Raw genomic sequence first — 21,353 nt, 5'->3', positions numbered from 1 at the left:
TTGCATCTGAATTTGGATTTTTGTTGCTCTAAGAGTGGGAACTACATTGGACAAGGATTTAAATATAATCTCTTTATTATATCCTTTTCATGTAGATGCAGGACTATGGTAGTGGATTGTCTCAATTGCATGCAGCTTGAAAAAGCACCGTCACATTAATTTCTTATGCAAAACCAATCATTCTGCAATGTCTCTCTCGATTCCCAACTTTTTTTTGAGTAATGCTACTCATCATTCCAATTCCCATCATCTCATGATGTGACATTAGATTACTGGAGGCTATTTATTATATTTCATTTGTGAACCTATCATCAAATGCCACATCATGAGATGATGAAATAATGATAAGAAAATAGATGATAAATATATATTTTTGTATGTTTAACCACCATGCTTTTAACATACTCAATTGTGGAATGATTTATGCATTTCTATTTAGTAACTTCGTCCTAAAAACTCAATTGAAATAGCGGGATGGACAAAGAGGAAGATGAACTGCCACCTAAGCCTTCTACATTGATTTCACCTACTCAAGTATGTAACATATTAGTCATTGGAAATGTCGTTGTGTCCGATATTGTCATTTAGTTAATGTGTTTTTTTATTTGTGTAATTATAATGATATTATGGTCCAGGAAACTCGTATTGCCCACTATTTATCGTGCTTTAAAATGCATATCTAAATCCATATACATATGCTTGGGGGGTAGCCAAGTAGATTCTTTTTAAACTTTTTTAGTTTTTTTTTTCTTATATGCATTTGGGATGTTTTAACATTGTGCCTAACTATAGCCTCTGTCGATGCCACATTTTGGACCAACGATGCCATACCCCTCGTCGAGTAATTTGGAGAAGTCCACAAGAGTTCAACATACCTTCCAGGTATATTCCTTTTAAACTTTTTTAGTTTTTTTTCTTATATGCATTTGAGATGTTTTAACACCGTGCCTAATTACAGAATCCGTCAATGCCATCTTTTAGACCAACGATGCCCTACTCTCCATTGAGTAATCTAAAGGAGTCCACATGAGTTCAACATACCTTACAAGTATATCCTTTTAAACTTTTTTAGTTTTTTTTTTCTTGTATGCATTGAAATTGTTTGAACATCGAGCCTCATTATAGCCTCCATCGATGCCACATTTCGGATCAACTATTATATACCCTCCGTTGAGTAATCCGAATGAGTTAACAAGATCTGAAAAGATTTCCCAACTAGTAAGTGAATCATCAACTATGTTATTGCCATTGAGTGCTGAAAGTTAAAAGAATTTTGGAGGTACATCATACACAACTGATCAGAGCTATCACCTAACTTATAACTAACGGTATTAGACTTTTAACCCAATTAGTAAACATTCAATGTATATAATATAAATTCTAATACGAAACATATATTTTCATTTTCAAAAACTTCGTCGGATATAAATAAAGAGGCAGATGCTAATGAGACTAATGAAGTATCGGATAATGATAAACGAGTTGAGGAGCCAAAACCTGGTATTGAGTTCGCCATTGATAAAGAGCTTCTGGCATATTATAAGCAATATGCCAAGCAACAGAGTTTTGGTGTTATCACACAAAGGACGAAGATGGAGGCATATGGGAAAGCGAAGTATATGACAATTGGGTGTGCACATGGCGACAAGTACCATCCGAACCACAGTAATATCTCGAAGTCACAACCAACAATTAAAATAGATTGTAAGACGAATGTAAATGTTCATTTGGACAAAAAGGGTGTATGAGTTTTGACAACTGCTAAGAATACTTACAGTCATAGTACTGTCAGCCTACAGAACTCTAGATTTTTTAGAAGTTACAAGTATTTAGATGAATACAGTAAAAAAATGCTTGATTTAAATGATAGAGCAGATATTCGAATGAACAAAAATTTTGAAGCACTTGTTGATGCAGGTGGTTCGGATGATAAATGTATCACATCTTATATAGTAAGATGAAAATTAGATGATAATATAGTGTATAAAATTTTATTTCTATGTATCTATGTGTGTGTAGCATCATTCTTTCCTTAAATAGGATGGAAAAATTTTAAATCAAAAGATTTTATTCAAAATTTATTAAATATTATTTTAATGATTTCTACACGTCTGTCACGATGCATTGGAGATGATCCAGGCCCGATTCGGTCCAACTTTGGTACGCTGCCGAAACGCGGGCGTTCAAGAAACCTCACCGCCACCGAACCGATCTCATAGGAGAGAACAGAATCCACGGAGATTTCTCCGTGTTAGGAGTCTTAGGACAAACGTGGCCGCATCGAAACGTTCCCTTTTGTAGCTTCATCATCCAAAAATGCTCGTAAGCTTCTCTCTCTCGCCCGCTTAGATCTCTCTCGCGCACGCACACACTGACACACTCTGAAAATTAAGGAAATTAAGGTAAATTGTTAAATTATTTTGGGTTTTGATCGTGTGTGGATGGGTGCAGTTCGGGAGGTTGATGGAGGTGGAACCGCCGAGCCCGGTGAGATACATAATCGGAGCGGCGATCATGATGATCGGAGTTGTATTTCCCGTTGGATATATGATGTTCCGAAACAAGCGTGTCTCCTCATCCTCTTCCTCTTACTCCAAACAGACGTAGGTGTGCCTTTTTGGTCTTTTTTTGTTTCTTTATCGACCACATTGTTATTCATATTGGTGGAGAACTCTGCGATTTCTGAGTGTATATCGATTGGATCCATGTTTTGAATTACGAAATTTGAAATCTTAATGTCCTGAGAGCTGCGTGTAAATGACAAGAAATTTGAATTTGAAAAAGAAAAAAGAAAAAAGACTACCAGTTGACCGCGATTAATGCAAAGTTTATAAATATTTCAAATCTAGGTCTATTAAATTTGTTTGAATTTAAAAATATATTAATTTTCACCCTATTGGAATTAATGTACTCGAATAATTATACTGATCATAAAAATGAACTTGAATAATTCTGTTGTGATGTTATTTCCCCAGGAACAAAGTTTTCATATAGAGAGACTGAAAATGAGAGCTTTGGATTCGATTTACAGGTCGTAATGTATGAAGAAGAAAATAGAGGGAAAAGGATTTAACAGATCTTCCAAGTAAATGTAAAGTAACTTCTTTTTCATGATATTGGTTGTTCGGGATTGTAGCATTGTATTTACCAAATGGCATGTGCACTTCAAATCAATTTTCGTGTTGGATTTTATGATGGGGCTGATTTGATGTTTATTATGCATTTAGTTTCATATACCAGGATAGATTTGGTCCATCTTTATGTCTTGGCATTTTGAGCTGACAGTTGTTAGCGGTTTCCTGTAGGAATCTCTTTTATAATTTTATTATTAGCTATCATACTTAGGTTCTTTTTCAGCTCTACTGAGACTAGATTCAATCTATGGAGTGGTAATTAATAGAATCCAGAAGCTTCTGTAGCGTGCACAATTGATACATGAAGTGGATACGCACGTGACCTAAAACTGGGTAGTCAGATCATAATGGGAGAAATTTCATTAGGAGTATTGTAAAGGAACTTTAACTGTCTGGTATCATTTCATAAGAAATGCTAATAATAGTTTGTGGCAATTCTTCAGTGATTGTTATCATACAAAATCAGAAGAGCTGCCAGTTCAATCAGATGACAATGATTTTATATAGGAATGTATTGAAAGGTTTTACTTTTTGGGATATATGTGTCTCGCATTTGATTGATGCAACATGCATTCAGTTGTTAAGGAATTTAGGACAAGTGTGTTTGGTGCGTGTGGAGACTCAGTGTTCTTCAATTTCATAGAAGGTAAGTCACCCATTTAATTGCTAAGTTTGCTACAGCTAGTATCACCTTTTGCCATGTTGCTTATCTGGCAATGATGCCAAATTTGTTACCAAAATTTTCAAAATCAGCAGAAGTAGGGATGAGGGAGTCCTGGAATATAGTTTGGTGGTAAGAGATGGGGTGGCCATACATCTAAGGTTGCTGCATGAGGAGTCCAGGGTCTGTAGTCACTGTCTAACAGCTCAAGATGATCTGATTTTGGTGGAATAGGATGTTGGAATGGTAGTGAGGAATATTAAGGCAGATTGATTGGTAGTGCATGGCTTTAGAAAGAAAGGAGAACTCTTCAGAAATTCTAAATCAAAGATTCGATATCTGTCAGCCATCAATAGTCTAAAAGGGTAATATCATAGTTCTGCAGAAATTCCACTAGCGGTGGAATCTTGTAGTATGCATGTCTTCTTTCAAAATTCTTGGAGCAGAATTTTCAAAGTTAAAATGGCTTGTGTTAACCTGACCTAAAGGTTAGATGAAGGGTCATGAGGCTTTTAGTTAATCTGTATAGCTTACAAGTTACAATTGCATCTCATCTTTAACGATTGCAGGTGAATTATTGCTGGTTTTGAGTTGTTATGGTAAGGAGAGTGGACATTGCAATTTCTTTTCAGGCAAAGATGCAATGGATCAGTGGCTTAGTCATTTACATACCTTGCAGCGGTCTATTTAACTAGAAAATAGAAATAACAAGGCCTAGACAATGTATAAAGAGAGTCTATTGAAACAGCAATTACATGAAGCGAACTGAATGGACAAAAAAAAAGTGCTATCCCGCTAGGATTTTGATCAATGCAGTGTCTGCATAACATCATTTGTTCCTTTCTACAGAGAGACTTTGTTGGAGGACGCTCTCTTCTCTGAGTGGTAGTATGCATATTTTGTGGGTCAATTGCCATAAGCGGGAGAAGATGAGGAGCTGTTCAAAAGCATCTCAAACGAAATTTGTTCTTTAGCGAGAGGGAATGATTAATATGCACTGAAGTTGGGGATGATGCATAGACCAGGAAATGAGTATTCGGAACTGAGTATTGGCGTTGTTGGCATTAGAAGTGGACAGCTGCCGTACTTCGTGCACCTGAGAGTTAAGATACGTTTAAACCTACGGACACAACCAACGAAATTGAGTCCCGTTTGGATGTTGAGTTAAGTTGAAGTGAGTTGAGTTGAATTCTTTATGAATATTAATGAGTTGAGATGGTGGAGTAAGTTTTGCAAGACCCACTTAAGATGAGCTTAGATGTGTTTGAATGTTAAGATACATTTATATGTATTTATGAAAAGTTGAAAAAATTATGGATTCCACATGTAAAAAAGTTTTGAATTGAGATAAGTTTAACGATTTGATAGTTGAGTGTTTGAACGTTAGATTCAGCTTAAAATTAGATTGAACTGAGATCAACTCAATTTAATCCAAGTTTTAAACGGAGTCTAAAACAATAATTAATTCTTGAGGTTGACTGTCGAAGCCTTCCTACTTGGGACATCCGATAAGATCGGAAAACAATAAAGGGTGTTTTACAAGATCGGAAAGATACTTGGGCTGGGAGTACTTAATAATCGGGGCATCCAAGCATTGCAGGATCTCAAAGTGCACAGATAAAATAAAATAAAATAAAAAACAAAAAAAAAGAAGAAGAAGAAGAAGAAGAAGAAGAAGAAGTTTGATAAATGTTTTAGGCATAAAAAGATTTTATAAAAATAAACTCACAAATTAATGTGGCTTGATGTAATACGTTAGATTGTAATTTATTTTTATAATAAAGTATTATATGAAATTACATCAGTTTATGAATTTATTTTCATAAAATATATTTGCGGTTGTAGCACTTCTTTAAAAAGTTTGTGTAGAGTTGTTTTTTTTTTTTTTGGAACTTTTCATTCAAACATAAATTGAAATTTGGCAAAATTTGAAGTAGTATCTTGCTAGCAAGGTTATAATTGAACCTATCTACTTGATAGTCCATTCGATACTTGTTCAGTTAAACTTGAATCAAACTAGACTCGTGAAAAAAAAAAAACTCATCTGTGATAGTAAATACCTGCTTGATTGGTAAAAGACACATATTCAGCTAAATTTGATCCGATTCGACTAAAGTTTGTTAAAGCCTGCTCGTTTATGTTTAAGTCGACTTGTTAATTCAACTCGATTAAAGCTTATTCATATATTGATAAATGTGTGTATATGTATATTGGTTAATAATATAAGCATAACACATTTTATAATTATATATATAGTATATATCCTAATTACTAATGTCTATAAATTGAATGTATTCCATAGCTATTTTATAATTTGTATAATAGTTAGTTAGTAAGATTTAATAATTTCTTATATTAGTCTTAGGAACCATATATGAAATGTTAACTATCATATTATCTATATGTAAGGATAATTTATGTACGCATATAATATAAGGTTATTATAGATAAATATAAACTAGGTACATATTAATTATTATAAATTTTTACAATTTTCTAATTCAATAAAAGGCATACTTGGTAGTTGCAAATTTTTCATTAAATTTAATTTTTTTCATTTATCTAATTTCTTAATTATTAAATTTTTCATTCAATTTAAATTTTTGTATTTATCTAATTTTTTAATTATTAAATTTTATTTAAAAACTAAGAAAATAAACAACTCTAGCTCAACTCTAGCTCGAGTTGAAAACTTAACTTACCAAGTCGAGCTCAAACGAAGATTGAAAAAAAATCTTGAACTCAGACTTGAGGTTTTTGAGTCGAGCCGAGTTCAACAATCCAAAGACCGGTTGGCTCGACTCGACTATAACTCTACCAGCAAAGATGACAAATATTACGAGACAAATTGTTGTACGCCACTAGATTCAATGCACAAAATACCTTATGCTCATCAATACATGCATTAAATTCAATTCATGCATTACAAATAGGGGTGGGTTCGTTCCAGTTTATAAACAATTTAGTATAGTACTGATTTTTAAGAATCAAAATCGATCCTAAATTGGTGCGGTATCGATTTTCATACTTTGAAAACCAGTTTAAACCAAACCAGAACGGTATATATTTCTAATTTTTTATATTGTATATAACTTTTTATTTATATTATATATTATATGTTAAATTGCTAATTAATATAATATAAAATTTTAATCTGATTATTTAAGTATATCAATCTTATAACAAATTAATATAATATGTAATATAACATAAAATTAATCTTATAATTTTTAATATAACATTTGATATATATAATATATAAATTTCAATCTTATAATATAAAATTAATATAACATAAAATTTTAATATTAAACATAAATATTAATATTAACTTATTAATATAAACTTATTATATATATCAATAATAAATACATTTTTGGCATAATAAATTATAATATATATTTTTATAAATACATTTTTACACATTTAATCATATATACTCATATAAAAAGTCATGAACTTATATAGACTATAGTTAAATTTAATATTATACTAGTATGTGTTAATTATTATAAAATAATATACTTATACTATAATATAAATAGATTAATAGTTTAATATATATAAATATCATATTATTACTAATATAGATAATTCGTAATATTGAAAAAATCAGACCGAACCTAAATTAGAAGTTTCAATTTTAACAATCAATCCATTTAATATTGATTCTTAAATTTTTAAAAATATATATAAGGTAGACCTAAGATTAAAATCTAAAATTTTAAAAATCTATCATTTTATTATTATAATTTTTAAAACTTTTTACATAAAATAAAATTAATAATTTAATTTTTTCAAATTAAAAAAAACATTCTGAAAATATTTTATTTAATTTTTTAACTTTAATCTGAAAAGAAACGAGCCAAATTCGTTCAGAGGTTAAGTACAGTCTCCATAATTTATACTAAAGACATCTCTAAATAGGATCGACGCAAGTTGGTCAGTTGTTTAGTTGGAAAATCAAAACCTCTTCAGGACTAGTTGATAGATCCGACGGCAGCTAATGGATGCCTGTAAACATGGCTAAAACACCAAGTGACCAAACCACTTGAGCCAAAAGCTTGAGAATCATGCAATGAACGAGCAAACATATATTAAGCATTAAGCAACTCAATGATATGCAGAGTCCAAAACTCAAGCAACTTGGTCGAATTTTAACTTGGAACACGATTTCAAATATTTTAATCTCCAAAATTTCAAACTCCAAATAACCACTAATGTTTCCTCTAAGTAAATGTCCAGAAAATGATGGAAAACACAACAGGCCGTAACTAGGATCAACGGTAACGACGGAGAGAAAGGGTGTTGTTTCTCTTCCAGTTTGCCCTGCGAGAAGGTCGTTGCTTGTGGTGGCGGTGTCCCTTTCCACGCAGTCCCCTGTATTTTTTCCCAGCAGAAGTAAGACCACGAAGCTCCCTGTGCTTGTGGACAGGATTGCAGATCCAGTTGATTCTTGGGTCATTTCGGACGGCATTATGAGCAACATCAACCAGGATCACCTCATAGTACTTATAAGTTGAATCCTGTGTTGGAAGAACAGCAATACATCAGAACAAGACATCACTCCAAGCAACGGATAAAAACACAATAAAAAAGGAATGAATAGAATAGGCAATAAACCTCATTAAGCCAGTATGAATTCACAACCCTGAGACCTCCCAGCTTCCGGCCAGCACGTTCCTCTGCAACTGACCTCTTGCTGCGCTGAAACTTCAGTTGAGTTACACCCTGGTTTGTGGGCTTCCCATACACAATACCCTTCGGAACAGGCCTCTTCCGACCACCACGCCTAACACGAACACGATAAACTACATAACCCTGCAAACAAGTCATCATTGATAAAGATTCGTAAATGAAATTCTTTCTGAGTGCCCACTTAATATAATTCACATGATAAAGGTGAAAAAAATCATGCAGCAGATTTGTGGCCAGTAAATAGAAGTATTTTTTTCTTTACAGAACGTGCCTGACCTTCCATATTTAAAATTTACAACCTAACAAGTCATTGTTAGAATCACAGCTTACTCCCCAAACAGCCAGCAATTTATCAATTTAGGAGACAAAAGCAAGATCTAGAAAGATATCTTGCACGGTCAGATGATCAATGGTAAATTTATCACAACTTGTCATAATAGTTTACCCAACGGAGAAATGTAAACCAATAAAGATGTAGCTCAACCAGCATTAAACTACTCTGCATTGTAAACCGTTTATAATAGATAGATCGCTTTCATGTTCTTGAGACTGCAGAGGGATTCAATACAAGCCCCTAGTCCTGGAGAGTGCTAGAGAGGAATAGAAACAGACAACAAATTATATAGACTATTTTTCTATAATGAACAAATTGTCTAAGCTAGAGCCATAAACCTCTTAATATCGGCTAATAGCTCTCTCAGAATTTTTTATAAAGCATATTTCAAGCGTAGGGCGAATAGAATCTCTACAAAGAACCTAAAGTCATTGTCACCTGCTTTGCCTTGTAACCCAAACGGCGAGCTTTGTCAGGGCGAGTTGGCCGGGTAACACGAACAATGGAAGGGTGCTGGCGGTACTCCCAACACCTCACCCTCTGCAGGAACCTCATCACATCGGACTGCTTCTTCCTCCATAGCTCCGACACATACTTATAAGCCCCTATTGTCATCAAAACCATGAAAATAAAATAATGCTATACCATCTATTACGCTTAAAAAAAAAATAATAATAATATACCGCGAATTATGCTTCATAATAGCATATAAAAGCCACCATCCGTTTTGACCATCTGCTCGGTTCATAAAAATATAAAAAAACAGACGCATCTCTTTCCTAGAAAAATAAATCGCAGAAGCTAACACAACATATGTTTTCAGAACCCTTTAAGCTGCCGGTCAGAGAACAAGTATATTTAATTAGTGAGCACAACAGACTCAATAGATGTTATGTAAACCCTCATTCATACCCGATCAGGATTATTTGAGAATAAAAATCGACCTAGACCTATAGGACAATATTTAGAAATAATTATCAAATGCAAGATTGTCAGATCTGCAAGGTTTCCATTTTTCCAATCACCAGAAACTAAAAACAGCCTCTTATAAGCCATGCGCCCCAGTAACAAGTTCCTTGCACATATACCTAAAAATGAGCACAACATAAACCACATCCCTGAACCTTAATCTGCTAATTTACCCTATTTTTTCAGAAACTAAACGTGGAGCAAGAGAAATATAAAAATATCACAAAAAGGAGAACCACAGAGCTTCCGAGTAACGAGTGTTTCACAAAAAAACAAAAAACAACAAAAAACAAAAATCGAAAGAAATAACTGATTCTACTTAGAGACAATGAGCGGCGAGGCGAATGAGAGAGATTTGATTTCTAGTAATGGAACTGAATGTAACGTTGCAGGGAGGAGAGAGGGAGAGTACCCATGGGATCGGCAATGAGCGGCGAGGCGCAGTCACGAGGTAGGGTTTTTGCTTAAAGAGAAGAAACAATCGTAGGGTTGGACGGCGAATGAGGGTTTATATACTTTTATACAACGAGCAGATGGTCAAAACCTGGGCCGTCCGCTTCACTTGCTTTTTCTCCATCCTACCCATCTCATATTAACTGTCGTTTGGGTTTTGGGCTGAATTTGTCCTGCGTAAGGAAGCAGCAACTTGGGCTCATAAGGAAATTGTGAAATTGAATTGAAAAGTGATGTTTACGTCGAATTAAACCTAGCCCTGTATAGATTAGAAATTCATTTTAATTTATTTTAATTTATCTCATTTTATCATTATAATTTTTTTAAATTTTTATACAAAATATAATAAACAATTCAAAAATTTCAAATCTCAAAAAAATAATAATATAAAAAAAAATATTATAACAATATTTTATTATACTATTCACAAACCATCACAACTCATCTCTGAATCCAAACGGGAAGTCTGATTTGGATCCATTTTCGATAAAAAAAGTATATTCTCAAATCAATATGTAGAGTATACTTAATAAAGTGATTAAAAAATATAATTTAGTTTAAAATTAAATTTTAAAATTGAAATCTTACTGTTTAAATTATAGGGATGATATGCTCTACACATCAGTTTGAGAAAAGAATAACTCATTTGGAAAAACGACATTTTACTTACCAATCGAACATTCATTTTATATTGTTGATTTGATATACTAGCAAGAAAAATTAAAGCTAAACCTATGGAGGGTGTGTAAAAGTATAACTTTTCTCTTGAAGTATAATATTTGTGTCTATACTATTTGAGATGGAGTATAACTACTCAGTCATGGAATGTACAATTATCGTGCAGCCACTTTAAAAAAGAGTGAAATTCATTATTAAAAATTTCTTATTTTTTTTCCATAAGAATCCCATATTTATTCATTTTTTCATTGCACAGTGCATGCACAATCACGACTATAACTATTATTTCCCTTTGAGATATTTGAAACATGAGAACACAAATCACAAACATCTTCAATCAAAGAATGACGCGAGTCTATATAATCTATATCATTTTCAAATCATAAGCCGTGCTCTCTAGAGTTGTACCGTCTACCATCTTCTTTTATTATTAAAGTTTTAAGTTTGTGATCATTTTTTAAAATTAATGATTTTTATTAAAAACTAACAGTCTATTTTCTTATTTAAAAATAATATATTTAAAACTTTCAAGCTGAGTCAGTACATACCTTAAACTTCTTGCAATAGATGGCCAATCATGAGATAAGACCAATTATTTGGTATCATTCCGATAATGTAACGTTTAAATTTGTATGGTATCTAATATTTTTTATTGTTTGTTGGGAAAGAACACTAACGACCAACCCAATGTAATAAACGTTAAGAGTCATAGTTGAACGTGCAATCCCATCGGGAACCCGAACCCTGATGGGTTCATACTATCTGACAGAATGCATTGCAGTTTAGCCCCACATCGAGACATTCTCGGACTCAGAATTTGGAAAATCGCTAGGCCCAACTGAAACACATAGGAACAACCCAGGTAAGTGCAGAACAAGGGATAAAGATCGAGCTAGGTGATAATCTAGAAAAATAATCATGTTATTTATCAAAACTAAAACAAAAATGTGAGTATTTTATAAATCCATTGAATGACAACAATGCCACTGATTTTGTGCTGCTTATCAGTCACAACCTATCCAGCCCCAATCCAAGCAAGCAAAAGCAAGACCCAAAAAAAAAAAATGGTCGTCATCTCCCGAACCATCAGCTTGAATGTTCAAGTCATGAACTTTGTAATTCTCATTTGCATTTGTAAAAAATTATGGGAAACATACGGTCAACGGCCACCAAACCACGATTCCGCGTGCTAATCACTTCTGATAGATAAAATGAAGTCATGACAATCTACCTGTTAGGCTAGAAAACCACTCTCTTCAACCTTCCACTACTCTCTTGGACCTTCCTCCCAGTCTATATCGTCGCCATCGTCTCCCGAAGCATCAGCTTGAATGTTCAAGTCATGAACTTCGTAATTCTCATTTGCATTGCCTGTAAAAAATTATGGGAAACATACGGTCAATGGCCACCAAACCACGTCAGTCATTATTGTTCAATCAATACAATAAAAACAAACTACTACAAAAACTAAAATTTCATTAACGCCATCATACCAATGAACACCCAGCTTTAGCGTTCTTTGCTGGTGTCAAATTTTCAGCAAAATACCCCAAGGATGGAACTTTGTTCGGTCCAACTAATGGTAACTTACACAGTGTCACACTACAGTTTATTCTCTTATTTTATTTCAGTTTTCTAATTCACCATATTTTTTAATACAGAAATTGTTTTTGCAAGTGCCTGTGCAGATGAGTGGACCAATAATGGCAGATTGAAAGATGTATCTCAAATTAGCTGCTTAAAATGCAACATCAAGGTGTCGCGTGCCAACTTATTTCCTGGAAACTTGCCCTTTTTTCAAAACTAGAATCATTTTCCCTTTACTCTGACACCAAATGACATTTCCTCCCCATGTGAACAAGAGGCTGAGGGGAAGGTCACTGCCCCCTGCATAAAATGACCAAAATATCTTGAGCAATCTTGAGGCACTTTCTCCTCAATTTTGTTACATATGCCTTCTAATATCCTACACAAGATCCGTCTTTATTTCCATACAATTAAGCTTCTGCTTGTAAATTGTTATCGATTGATAAACACTTCTTGACCTCGACAATTGGTTGGCACAACCTAACTAGCACATGAAACTTCTCCTTCACCTTAATTACATATGAAACTTTTTCATAGCATGGCTATTTGTTAAACAATTGATGTCATAATTTGCATCAGATCACTTCCTTCACACACATAACACGGAAAATTTACAGTTAAAAATAGTAAAAACTGAATACCATTATGTTGTATTAATTCTTTGTTAACATAGACATTAACTGACTATTTATGAGATAAGAAAATATAAAAAAAAGAGAAATAACTTGAATTGAACACAGATTATAACATTGTTATTACCTGCAACTGGAGCCTCTTCCCATTCCACATCATCGCCCTCATCCTCCTCACGTTTCGATTTCATTCCAACTTGGCGATTAGAAGTCATGCCAGAGATACCATTGAAGGATTGTGCATTTGACAATTCATCTTGTTGCTTGGCACCTTCATCTAGCTCTTGCTGCTTCTTGAGTAAGGCGGCATAGTAAGCCTTGAGATACTCATCCTAGAAATTAATCAAGAAGTAGAAATGAAGTGAAATCAGAAGAAAAAAATGAAAATACGAAAAAGGGGGAGGAGAACAAAATATTTTTTGGTATAAATAAAAACAAGAAACAAAAGTGAGAGTAACGAAAAATATGATGCAGATCAAGGTGAGAAATAAACTATTAGATTCTCTGAGATGTTTCTTATTGCATGAACCTGTACATTCTTCTTATCATCATTCACGATAGTTGACTTCTTGTCATCTGAAAATTCTAAAGATACTGAGCCGCCGTCCATCTTTGACTCCTTCTTGACCTCTCCCTGTTGCTCCTTTGTCAGGTTCATTCCTTCCTTGATCATCCATGGCGGCAAAACTTTCAGAGATGCACTCTTATTTTCAGATTTAGTATCAGCTCGCTTGCCTTCAGCCCCAGAAAAGTCAACTTCAATCTGCCAAGACCCAACTATAAACTGCTCGTAATTCGTAAACATTCATTTGTGATAGATATGTTCAAAGTATGAAACTAAGGGGCTGCGCACCCAACAATTAATAACCATAGACCTTTGAGTATGCATTTTTTTATGTTATAAAAATCACTTCAGGAGAATATCTCTGTATTCTACATGTTACAATATTAAATTCTGGTTATTTATACAAGAAATAAATCTCCTTCATAGTAAGGATCTTAAGAACCCAGACATTTTCTTGACCACATGACAAACTTATATGGCTTACAAATCAGTCATTACTAAGGATTTCATCAGTTTGTGAAGAATTAAGTCCCAACACATTTTGGAAATTTGGCCTAGCATTAGAGCAAATCAACCAGCCTAAATCAGATACCAGTATTCGAAAAATCAAGAGAAACCGTGAGAAGTATATTTGGGTCTTTCACGAATCTTCTGTTCACACTATCATAATTGCAAGCCTTATTAATGTGGTCAGAAATCCTGACAGGCACAAAATTTATCATAACACACTTAAGAGTATGATATCAACATCATAAAATGATAAGTATAATATCAACAATATGCTCTCAAGAAACAATGAAGGTTTGATTTATAAAAGAAATAGAAAGAAAGAAATAAACAATCAAGGTTTTAGTGCTCCTACTCAAACCCAAAAAATCATACATACAAAAGGAAAAAATATGAGGAGAAGGTACCTTAGTGTCTCCAAAAAAAGGCAATGATGTTCCACCATACCCCAGCACCTGAGAAAATATAGAAGGATCAATGGCACTAGAATCACCATTTGCTGCACGACCAGCAGCTCTTACTCGAGCCTCCCATGCTTGAAGACCACCAAATTCAGGGACAGGCAAGTCTTTTACTCTACCAAGTTGCTCCACTAAAGGCTTGAGTTGTACCTGCACTCGTTCCATTTTGTTAATTCAGAAAAGAATGAGAACGTACTATACATAAGAAGAACCATAATTTTTTTATAGGTACATAAGAAGTCCCATAACTAGCAAAGATTGCATGTCAAGTCAACTTGAAGACAAGCCTTAATCCCCCCCCCCCCCAAAAAAAAAATAAATGAAATGGAAAAATAAATAACCATCATAACAAACAGATTGAAAGTCGCCTAGCCCATAAAGCTGACATATGCTGTAAAGATTAGTACGATAGTCAGCAAAAATTGACACAACATCATGCTGAAGGCCAATGCATGCGTGCTTGGGCACACAAACACACACAAAGGATAGAGAGAGACATGGCAACGCAATATAATATCCAGAAAAATGGTTAAAGAACATGACGGTTGCATGAATTGCTATGAAACTACTTATCTAGATCTTGAAGACACAGAAACTGTGCACGATGGACAGTCTTGAAGCAACATATTTAATACGAGGGACCGCATTTCCTTATGTACAAATGAAAACTTATACATAGTTCATTTAAAAGTGGATCACTACTCCACACCATCTTCCAATACAGTAGCTAATAACTACCGAAAGATTTTGTCAAGGGCCAAGAATTCCGTTGAGGGTGGGCCAAAACATATTGGCAAATCGACATTTGGAAAAATAGAATACAATTTCTTAAATAGGTAACCAGGTGCTCTATATTCATTAGATAAATGCGTGATATGTAATCTTCAACATGTACGACATAAAAGCACGTGGATATTCTGGGTGTGCTTTGACATGACAAATACAGATAATCAAGCCTCAGACACGACATTTTCCTACTTAGACAGTTCCATTTTAAAGAATAATTTGGATCTGCAAATGCCTCCACAGACCACCAGAGAGCAATAACCCACATAATTCCCAAGCAATGAGCTAGACCTCAACATTTTTTTACAAGCAATTGAAGATTTTATTAAAAAGAACTCAAAAGGCATAGCCCCTTATAACATGTGGAGGAATCTTCTTACACCCCTATTCTATCACAACAGAAATGGTTTCAAATATTCAAAAACATGAGGTCACCAAACAAAAACCCTCCTCTTCATAAAATTGCTTAAACCCCGAGGGGGTTTCTTTTCGTCATCTTTTTTTTTTAACATGTAATTGTGGATTTTATTACAGAACAAAAGGCATAGCCCAAGTAGACACTTCTATCATTCTTTTTTTTTTTTTTTTTTTTTTCAGTTAATAACATTTAAACCTAAAATTCACCCCTAGCTACCCCTCCTGCACCACTAAACCCAAAGTTCTTTTGATTAGTAACAATCGTATAAGCAGAACCACCAAACCCCAAAGTTGAAGTGCGAATATTTACAATTTCAAACTCACAAATATACATGCAATAATTTGCAAACAATGTCCTTTAAGAAATATCATTAATTTTCTGGCAAGTAAATAATGTAAGCATACGAAAATTGGATAACAATACTGATATTACAATGTATAACCACTTCTAACAAAACATCACAACTTTTATACCATTACCTACTCACAGATCACATCCAAAACATATGTTAGCCATGAGAAAACTAAACCTCCATCTTTTGAAGCATGTCCTTTAACTTTGCACGCCTTTGCCTCCTTGCATTGTCATCTCCTTCTCCTCCTTCTTGAGAAGCTAATGTGTCGCTCTCAGCCACAAGTTCCCCGTTACAATTTTCACAATGAAAATATTCATCATCCAAAGAGATTAACTGCAAAGCATCCAATGCAGTATACCTAAACATTTAAAGCACAAGTTCTCAGAAAATAAATTCATAGGCGTGTTCATGTGTCCATGTATGACTTTAGTACTTTAAAAAAGAAAATCAGCAGTCATTGAGACCTTTTCCCACATTTAGGGCATATGTACTCCTGAACTGTGTTCTTGTTCTCCAACTCATCTTTCAGTTTTTTCTTCATACACTGCAATCTGTACCTAACCACATCGTATATCTGCAATAGATTTTTCCTTTAGGACTCTTAGCAAAGCCAGAACTTGATCAACATATGATTAACTATATAATGAAGGTTGAAGAACAAGAAAAAGGTTCATGTGGCCTTTTCATCTATATCAAGTAGCGAAACATGCATTTACAAACAACAAAATTAAGAGAGAGAGAGAATGGGGAAGAAACCTGAGCATAATCAAGGCAACAGTATGAATGAGTGTGCATCTTAATCTTTTCCTCCCCCGCTTGTGTTGTCTGTTGACCAGCAACTGTGACAGCTACAGCAGCACTAAATATATTTGCTCCTTTAGCTGTCTGTGGTAGAATATATCCAATTGAATGATTTATACTTCATACAAACGAGCCAACTTATTGATGCATATCTTCAACTAACAAGAAGAACCATAGATTTCCTCCATGCAATCACAGTAAGTCACTTAGGGCTTAAAAAGGGGAACCCAATATGATAGCTACCATGCATGAACTCAAGAATAAAAAGTGCGAAGCTGCAACAAAGCATGGCTGAGAGCAGATAAAACTACAAGAAAAGCTGCTTTCTTTTTAGTGGTTGGTAAACAAAAGTGTTCTAGCAAAACCAAAAGAATACTAATACATGTGTAAGACCTGCACATAATATGGATGATGGATTATTGTGTGTAGAAAATTGGGTGTATTTCTTTTCTTTTCTTTCCTTTTTTCTTCGCAGTCAGGGTGATGGTAAATTATGGGACATGTAAATATTATTGTTGGCTGTGATTTGGAGTTTTAAAAGCAGCTGGCCTGAAATTGTTTTGGGAAAAAAGCATTTATGTAACGAATATAAATAAATAGACATGCTTGGGTGTTCTAATACATGTCCACAGCTCCAAAATTGATATTTGGGGTATGTGCACACCAACTACAAACATTATTAGAGGCTTTTCCAAGAGATTATTAGAGGCTTTTCCAAGCGATTGTGATGCCAGGGTTGAAATTTGATATAGGCAAAGACTAAGCTTATCGAGCTAGGATTTATAAGAACATCAGAAGAGTGGTTAACAATGTCTGGTAGCAGGATTAAAAGGATTTAAAAAAGGCATAGAAATCTAGAAAGGAGAGCGTGATTCAGAACCTCAACTGACAACTATGGTCATTTTTTACCTTGATTTATGAAGAAATTCAGGAAACCATACTTAGCACCAACGTAATGTGAGGTCGTAAACCATCGATATCGCTTGTAAGAACTTGCTTATGTGTAAGTTGGATATGGAAAAGGCGTATGACCATGTTAACTGGGACTTCCTACTATATCTATTGGGTATGTGTGGTTTTGGTGAAAGGTGGAGGTCTTGGATTAGGTGGTGTATCTCTACAGTATGGTTCTCTATATTGATTAATGGTAGCCTTGAGGGTTTCTTTCAGAGTTCTCGTGGTTTGAGGCAAGGGGATCCATTATCTCCTTTACTTTTTGTTATTGTGATGGAGGCACTAAGCAGGATGATCTCGGCTTTGTCGGCTAATGGTTTTGTCAGGGGTTTCCAAATTGGTTCTCCAAGCAGGGGTATTACTATTATCTCTCACTTGTTGTTCGCAGATGATACGCTTATTATGTGCGAAGCTGATCGAGACCAGTTGAGGGCTGTGAAGGCGTGTCTACTGTGTTTTGAAGCAGTGTCTAGTCTAAAAGTGAACTATGATAAATTCGAGTTGATGCCGACTGGAGAAGTTCAGAATATTAGGGAGTTGACTGACACGTTGGGTTGTAAGATAGTGTATCTTCCTATGACTTACCTGGGATTACCTTTGGGTATAGCTCCGAGGGCACGCTCGATTTGGGATATAGTAATTGAAAAATTAGAAAGGAAACTAGCAGGGTGGAAGAGAATGTACTTGTTGAAAGGGGGTCGGATTACTTTGATTAAAAGCACACTTTCTAATCTACCCACTTATTTCTTATCCTTATTCTCTATTTCGGCAAATGTGGCGGGTCGTCTTGAGAAGTTACAGAGAGATTTTATGTGGGGTGGAATAGGAGAAGAGTTTAAATTTCATCTTGCCAAATGGGAGAAGGTGTGCCGTCCTATCTCTAGTGGCGGTTTGGGCATCAGAAATTTGCGGTTGTTTAATCGGACGTTACTTGGTAAATGGATATGGCAATATATCAAGGTACCAGAAGCCCTATAGAGAATTGTGATCGAAAATAAATATGGTGGTTTAGGGGAGGGTTGGTGTACTAGAGAAGTTAGAGGGGCCCATGGAAGGGGGCTATGGAAGTACATTAGAAAAGGATGGGAAGTCTTTCATCGACACACTAGGTTTCAAGTGGGTACAGGTGCCAGGATCAGATTTTGGAAGGATGCATGGTGTGGTAACAGTGCTCTTCAAGAGTTGTTTCCTATTCTATTCCTGATAGCAAGTGCCAAAGATGCAACAGTGGCGGAGATTATGGGAATTTCAGGAGGGGGTATTCACTGGAATATCAATTTCAATCGGGCGGCACAGGATTGGGAGATGGAGATTTTTACAAATTTTTATAGTTTTCTGTATTTTTATCGTCCAAATATCCAGCATGAAGATATTCTGTGGTGGATTCCTGCAAGGAAAGGGGTTTTCACTATTCGATCCTTTTATAAGGTCCTTGCACAAGTGCCAGAGGCACAGTTTCCCTGGAGAAGGCTCTGGCAACACAAGGCCCCTTCCAAAGCTTCTTTCTTTGTGTGGACAGCGACATTAGGCAAGATTCTTACTACATATAATTTGAGAAAGAGGAGGATAATTATCATAGACTGGTGTTGTATGTGTAAAAGAGGGGGTGAGTCGGTGAACCATTTACTCTTACATTGTGAGGTAGCCAGGACGCTCTGAAATGAGGTGTTTAAAAGGATGGATCTAGCATGAGTTATGCCGGAATCTGTGGTGGATATATTGGCGTGTTGGACATCTATCCGAGGTGTGCACCAGATCAAAGTGATTTGAAAGATGATTCCTATTTGTATCATGTGGTGCTTGTGGCAGGAACAAAATGAGAGGACGTTTGAAGACAATGAGAGATCGATGGAGGAGCTAAAAGTTTTCTTTTTTAGGACTCCTTGTACTTGGGCCATTGCTGTGGACTTTAATGGCATGGATCTTCATGATTTCTTAGTTTCTAACATGCCTACGTAAATAGGGCATACTTTTTTATAACTGGTAGTTGTTGACCATTCTTGTTAATAATACTTATTTTACTTATCAAAAAAAAAAAAAAAGAACTTGCTTAATCATCTCACTTTTCACTTCAGTTAAACTTTACCGAAACTAACATATACATAAAATTATGAATATTAGAAAAAATATAAACACACACATATATAGCCGTATGTATGCATGTTGGATGGTCTTAATTCTATGGGCATGATGCCATGCTTCCCAATATTATACAACTACTTGCCGAATGTATTTTTATTAACACGAAAGTAAACAAATGAGCTAAAATCAATACCGACCTCTCTCCTATGATCTCGGGTAACCAGTTTTTCTTCCTCGAATTTTCGTAAGGTTCGACGAATCTGTTTCGAACGTAATTTCAAGTCCTTGGCCAAATCCTCTTCTCTTACCCATTGACGTCTGGGAATCAAATAAAAAAACGCAGCAACAACAAAAAAAGAATTGCTTCAAATTTTCTAAAATGCCCATCTGGAAGCAATTTGGTGCACTTTACCTTCCGGTTCCATCTGAACATCTTTTTAGATTTAAATTCCCTAAATTTTAGTTCCAATCTCGAAACTATTGCATGCCCCATAAGAGGAACACATGTTTCTTTAAAAAAAAAACAAACAGAAAACATGATCTCAATAAATTATGAAGCAAACAAAAGTGGGGCTGAACCTAGTGAGTGCGTCGAGCACCACGACGGCGATGCCTCTGTCGTCACTTCGACCCGTTTTGGGTTGATTATCCCCTTTCGTCGTTATGTCATCGTAGAATGCTCTTGCTGCGAGCTTCACCAGCCTTTTTCAATTCATCCATACAAGAAAAGAAGCTTAACGTAAACCTCGAAAAGAAATTGACACGAATATATTTTCTGGCAAATTTTGAGGAGGGGAAAACCTCGACTTCAGGAGAGTGTACCTGTTAAAAGGTTCGACACTCATGTTCTTGGTTCTTGAAGTCAATCAGCGAAGAAAGTTCTAGGTTTTGGAATCTTAGAGAAGACGGAGGGAAACGTGAGACTTCTGGTCCGCTGTAAGGTAGAATTCTGGGCATCAGATTGGAGAGTATAATATATATATATACACACCAGTGCTGAGCAACGTACAAAAGACATTTGTCTAGTTCTATTTTTAAAAAATAATATGTTTTTTTATAAAAAAAAAATGAAAAAAAAATAGATTTTAATAAATAATTTAATGCATAAGAAAAAAAAATATAAGTTCTAACAAATATTTTTGGGTAATAATAGTTAATTATTGGATAATAACTACATGTTTACATAGATTATAACATAAAAATATTAGTTAATACAACTATATTTAACAAAAACATTAGTTCAACATATGATTTCTTTAATCATTCTACTATAATCCA

General features: G+C 34.7%; 3 protein-coding genes across 11 annotated transcripts; 1 reads left to right on the top strand and 2 right to left on the bottom strand.

Moving 5' to 3' along the window:
• Positions 1-2,123: 2,123 nt before the first annotated feature.
• LOC108994333 lies at positions 2,124-5,181 on the top strand. 3 transcript variants are annotated; one of them, XR_001996670.2, is made up of 3 exons: positions 2,124-2,322; positions 2,452-2,603; positions 2,976-3,174. XR_001996670.2 is itself a non-coding variant. In XM_035694155.1 (3 exons), the coding sequence occupies exons 1-2, from the start codon at positions 2,317-2,319 to the stop codon at positions 2,605-2,607; spliced, it is 162 nt and encodes a 53-aa protein (XP_035550048.1). In that variant the 5' UTR covers positions 2,132-2,316; the 3' UTR covers positions 4,645-5,181. The 3 variants fall into 3 exon arrangements, 2 of the variants coding, with proteins under 2 accessions (XP_035550048.1, XP_035550047.1); XM_035694155.1 differs by lacking the exon at positions 2,976-3,174 and adding an exon at positions 4,645-5,181 and having other exon boundaries at positions 2,132-2,322; positions 2,452-2,607; XM_035694154.1 differs by having other exon boundaries at positions 2,132-2,322; positions 2,452-2,607.
• Positions 5,182-7,866: 2,685 nt separating this feature from the next.
• Positions 7,867-10,308, bottom strand: LOC108994332 (60S ribosomal protein L15-1). Of its 2 annotated transcripts, XM_018969478.2 has the most exons (4): positions 10,209-10,308; positions 9,266-9,432; positions 8,419-8,616; positions 7,867-8,321 (listed from the first exon to the last, which is right to left on the bottom strand). In XM_018969478.2, exons 1-4 carry the CDS (start codon positions 10,210-10,212, stop codon positions 8,076-8,078), a joined length of 615 nt encoding a protein of 204 aa, XP_018825023.1. In that variant the 5' UTR covers positions 10,213-10,308; the 3' UTR covers positions 7,867-8,075. The 2 variants fall into 2 exon arrangements, with proteins under 2 accessions (XP_018825023.1, XP_018825022.1); XM_018969477.1 differs by lacking the exon at positions 10,209-10,308 and having other exon boundaries at positions 7,875-8,321; positions 9,266-9,466.
• Positions 10,309-11,472: 1,164 nt separating this feature from the next.
• Positions 11,473-21,030, bottom strand: LOC108994329 (general transcription factor IIE subunit 1-like). Of its 6 annotated transcripts, none has more exons than XM_035694151.1 (11): positions 20,898-21,030; positions 20,655-20,777; positions 20,273-20,393; positions 16,995-17,123; positions 16,703-16,812; positions 16,413-16,596; positions 14,626-14,829; positions 13,676-13,909; positions 13,274-13,478; positions 12,159-12,298; positions 11,473-11,765 (listed from the first exon to the last, which is right to left on the bottom strand). In XM_035694151.1, the coding sequence occupies exons 1-10, from the start codon at positions 20,918-20,920 to the stop codon at positions 12,195-12,197; spliced, it is 1,437 nt and encodes a 478-aa protein (XP_035550044.1). In that variant the 5' UTR covers positions 20,921-21,030; the 3' UTR covers positions 11,473-11,765; positions 12,159-12,194. The 6 variants fall into 6 exon arrangements, with proteins under 6 accessions (XP_035550044.1, XP_018825016.1, XP_018825015.1 ...); XM_018969471.2 differs by having other exon boundaries at positions 13,676-13,930; positions 20,898-21,021; XM_018969470.2 differs by lacking the exon at positions 11,473-11,765 and having other exon boundaries at positions 11,828-12,298; positions 13,676-13,930; positions 20,898-21,021.
• Between the last annotated feature and the right edge of the window lie 323 nt (positions 21,031-21,353).

The sequence above is a fragment of the Juglans regia genome, chromosome 9 (assembly GCF_001411555.2).
Source record: "Juglans regia cultivar Chandler chromosome 9, Walnut 2.0, whole genome shotgun sequence".
Taxonomy (NCBI): Eukaryota; Viridiplantae; Streptophyta; class Magnoliopsida; order Fagales; family Juglandaceae; genus Juglans; species Juglans regia.
Note: the sequence above shows the minus strand (reverse complement) of the source record. Positions and strands in the feature narration are given on the sequence as shown.

What these genes read in the sequence shown, in the direction of transcription:
- LOC108994329 (XM_018969471.2), bottom strand. Translation starts at nt 20,920, where the DNA reads ATGAGTGTCGAACCTTTTAACAG. An exon ending in CCCGAGATCATAGGAGAGAG is followed by an intron (nt 17,124 to 20,272) that starts GTCGGTATTGAT and finishes ATTCTACCACAG; the next exon opens with ACAGCTAAAGGAGCAAATAT. An exon ending in ACATGCTTCAAAAGATGGAG is followed by an intron (nt 14,830 to 16,412) that starts GTTTAGTTTTCT and finishes GAACGAGTGCAG; the next exon opens with GTACAACTCAAGCCTTTAGT.
- LOC108994332 (XM_018969477.1), bottom strand. Translation starts at nt 9,451, where the DNA reads ATGGTTTTGATGACAATAGGGGCTTATAAGTATGTGTCGGAGCTATGG. An exon ending in TGGGTTACAAGGCAAAGCAG is followed by an intron (nt 8,617 to 9,265) that starts GTGACAATGACT and finishes ACTTGTTTGCAG; the next exon opens with GGTTATGTAGTTTATCGTGT. An exon ending in ATTCATACTGGCTTAATGAG is followed by an intron (nt 8,322 to 8,418) that starts GTTTATTGCCTA and finishes CTTCCAACACAG; the next exon opens with GATTCAACTTATAAGTACTA.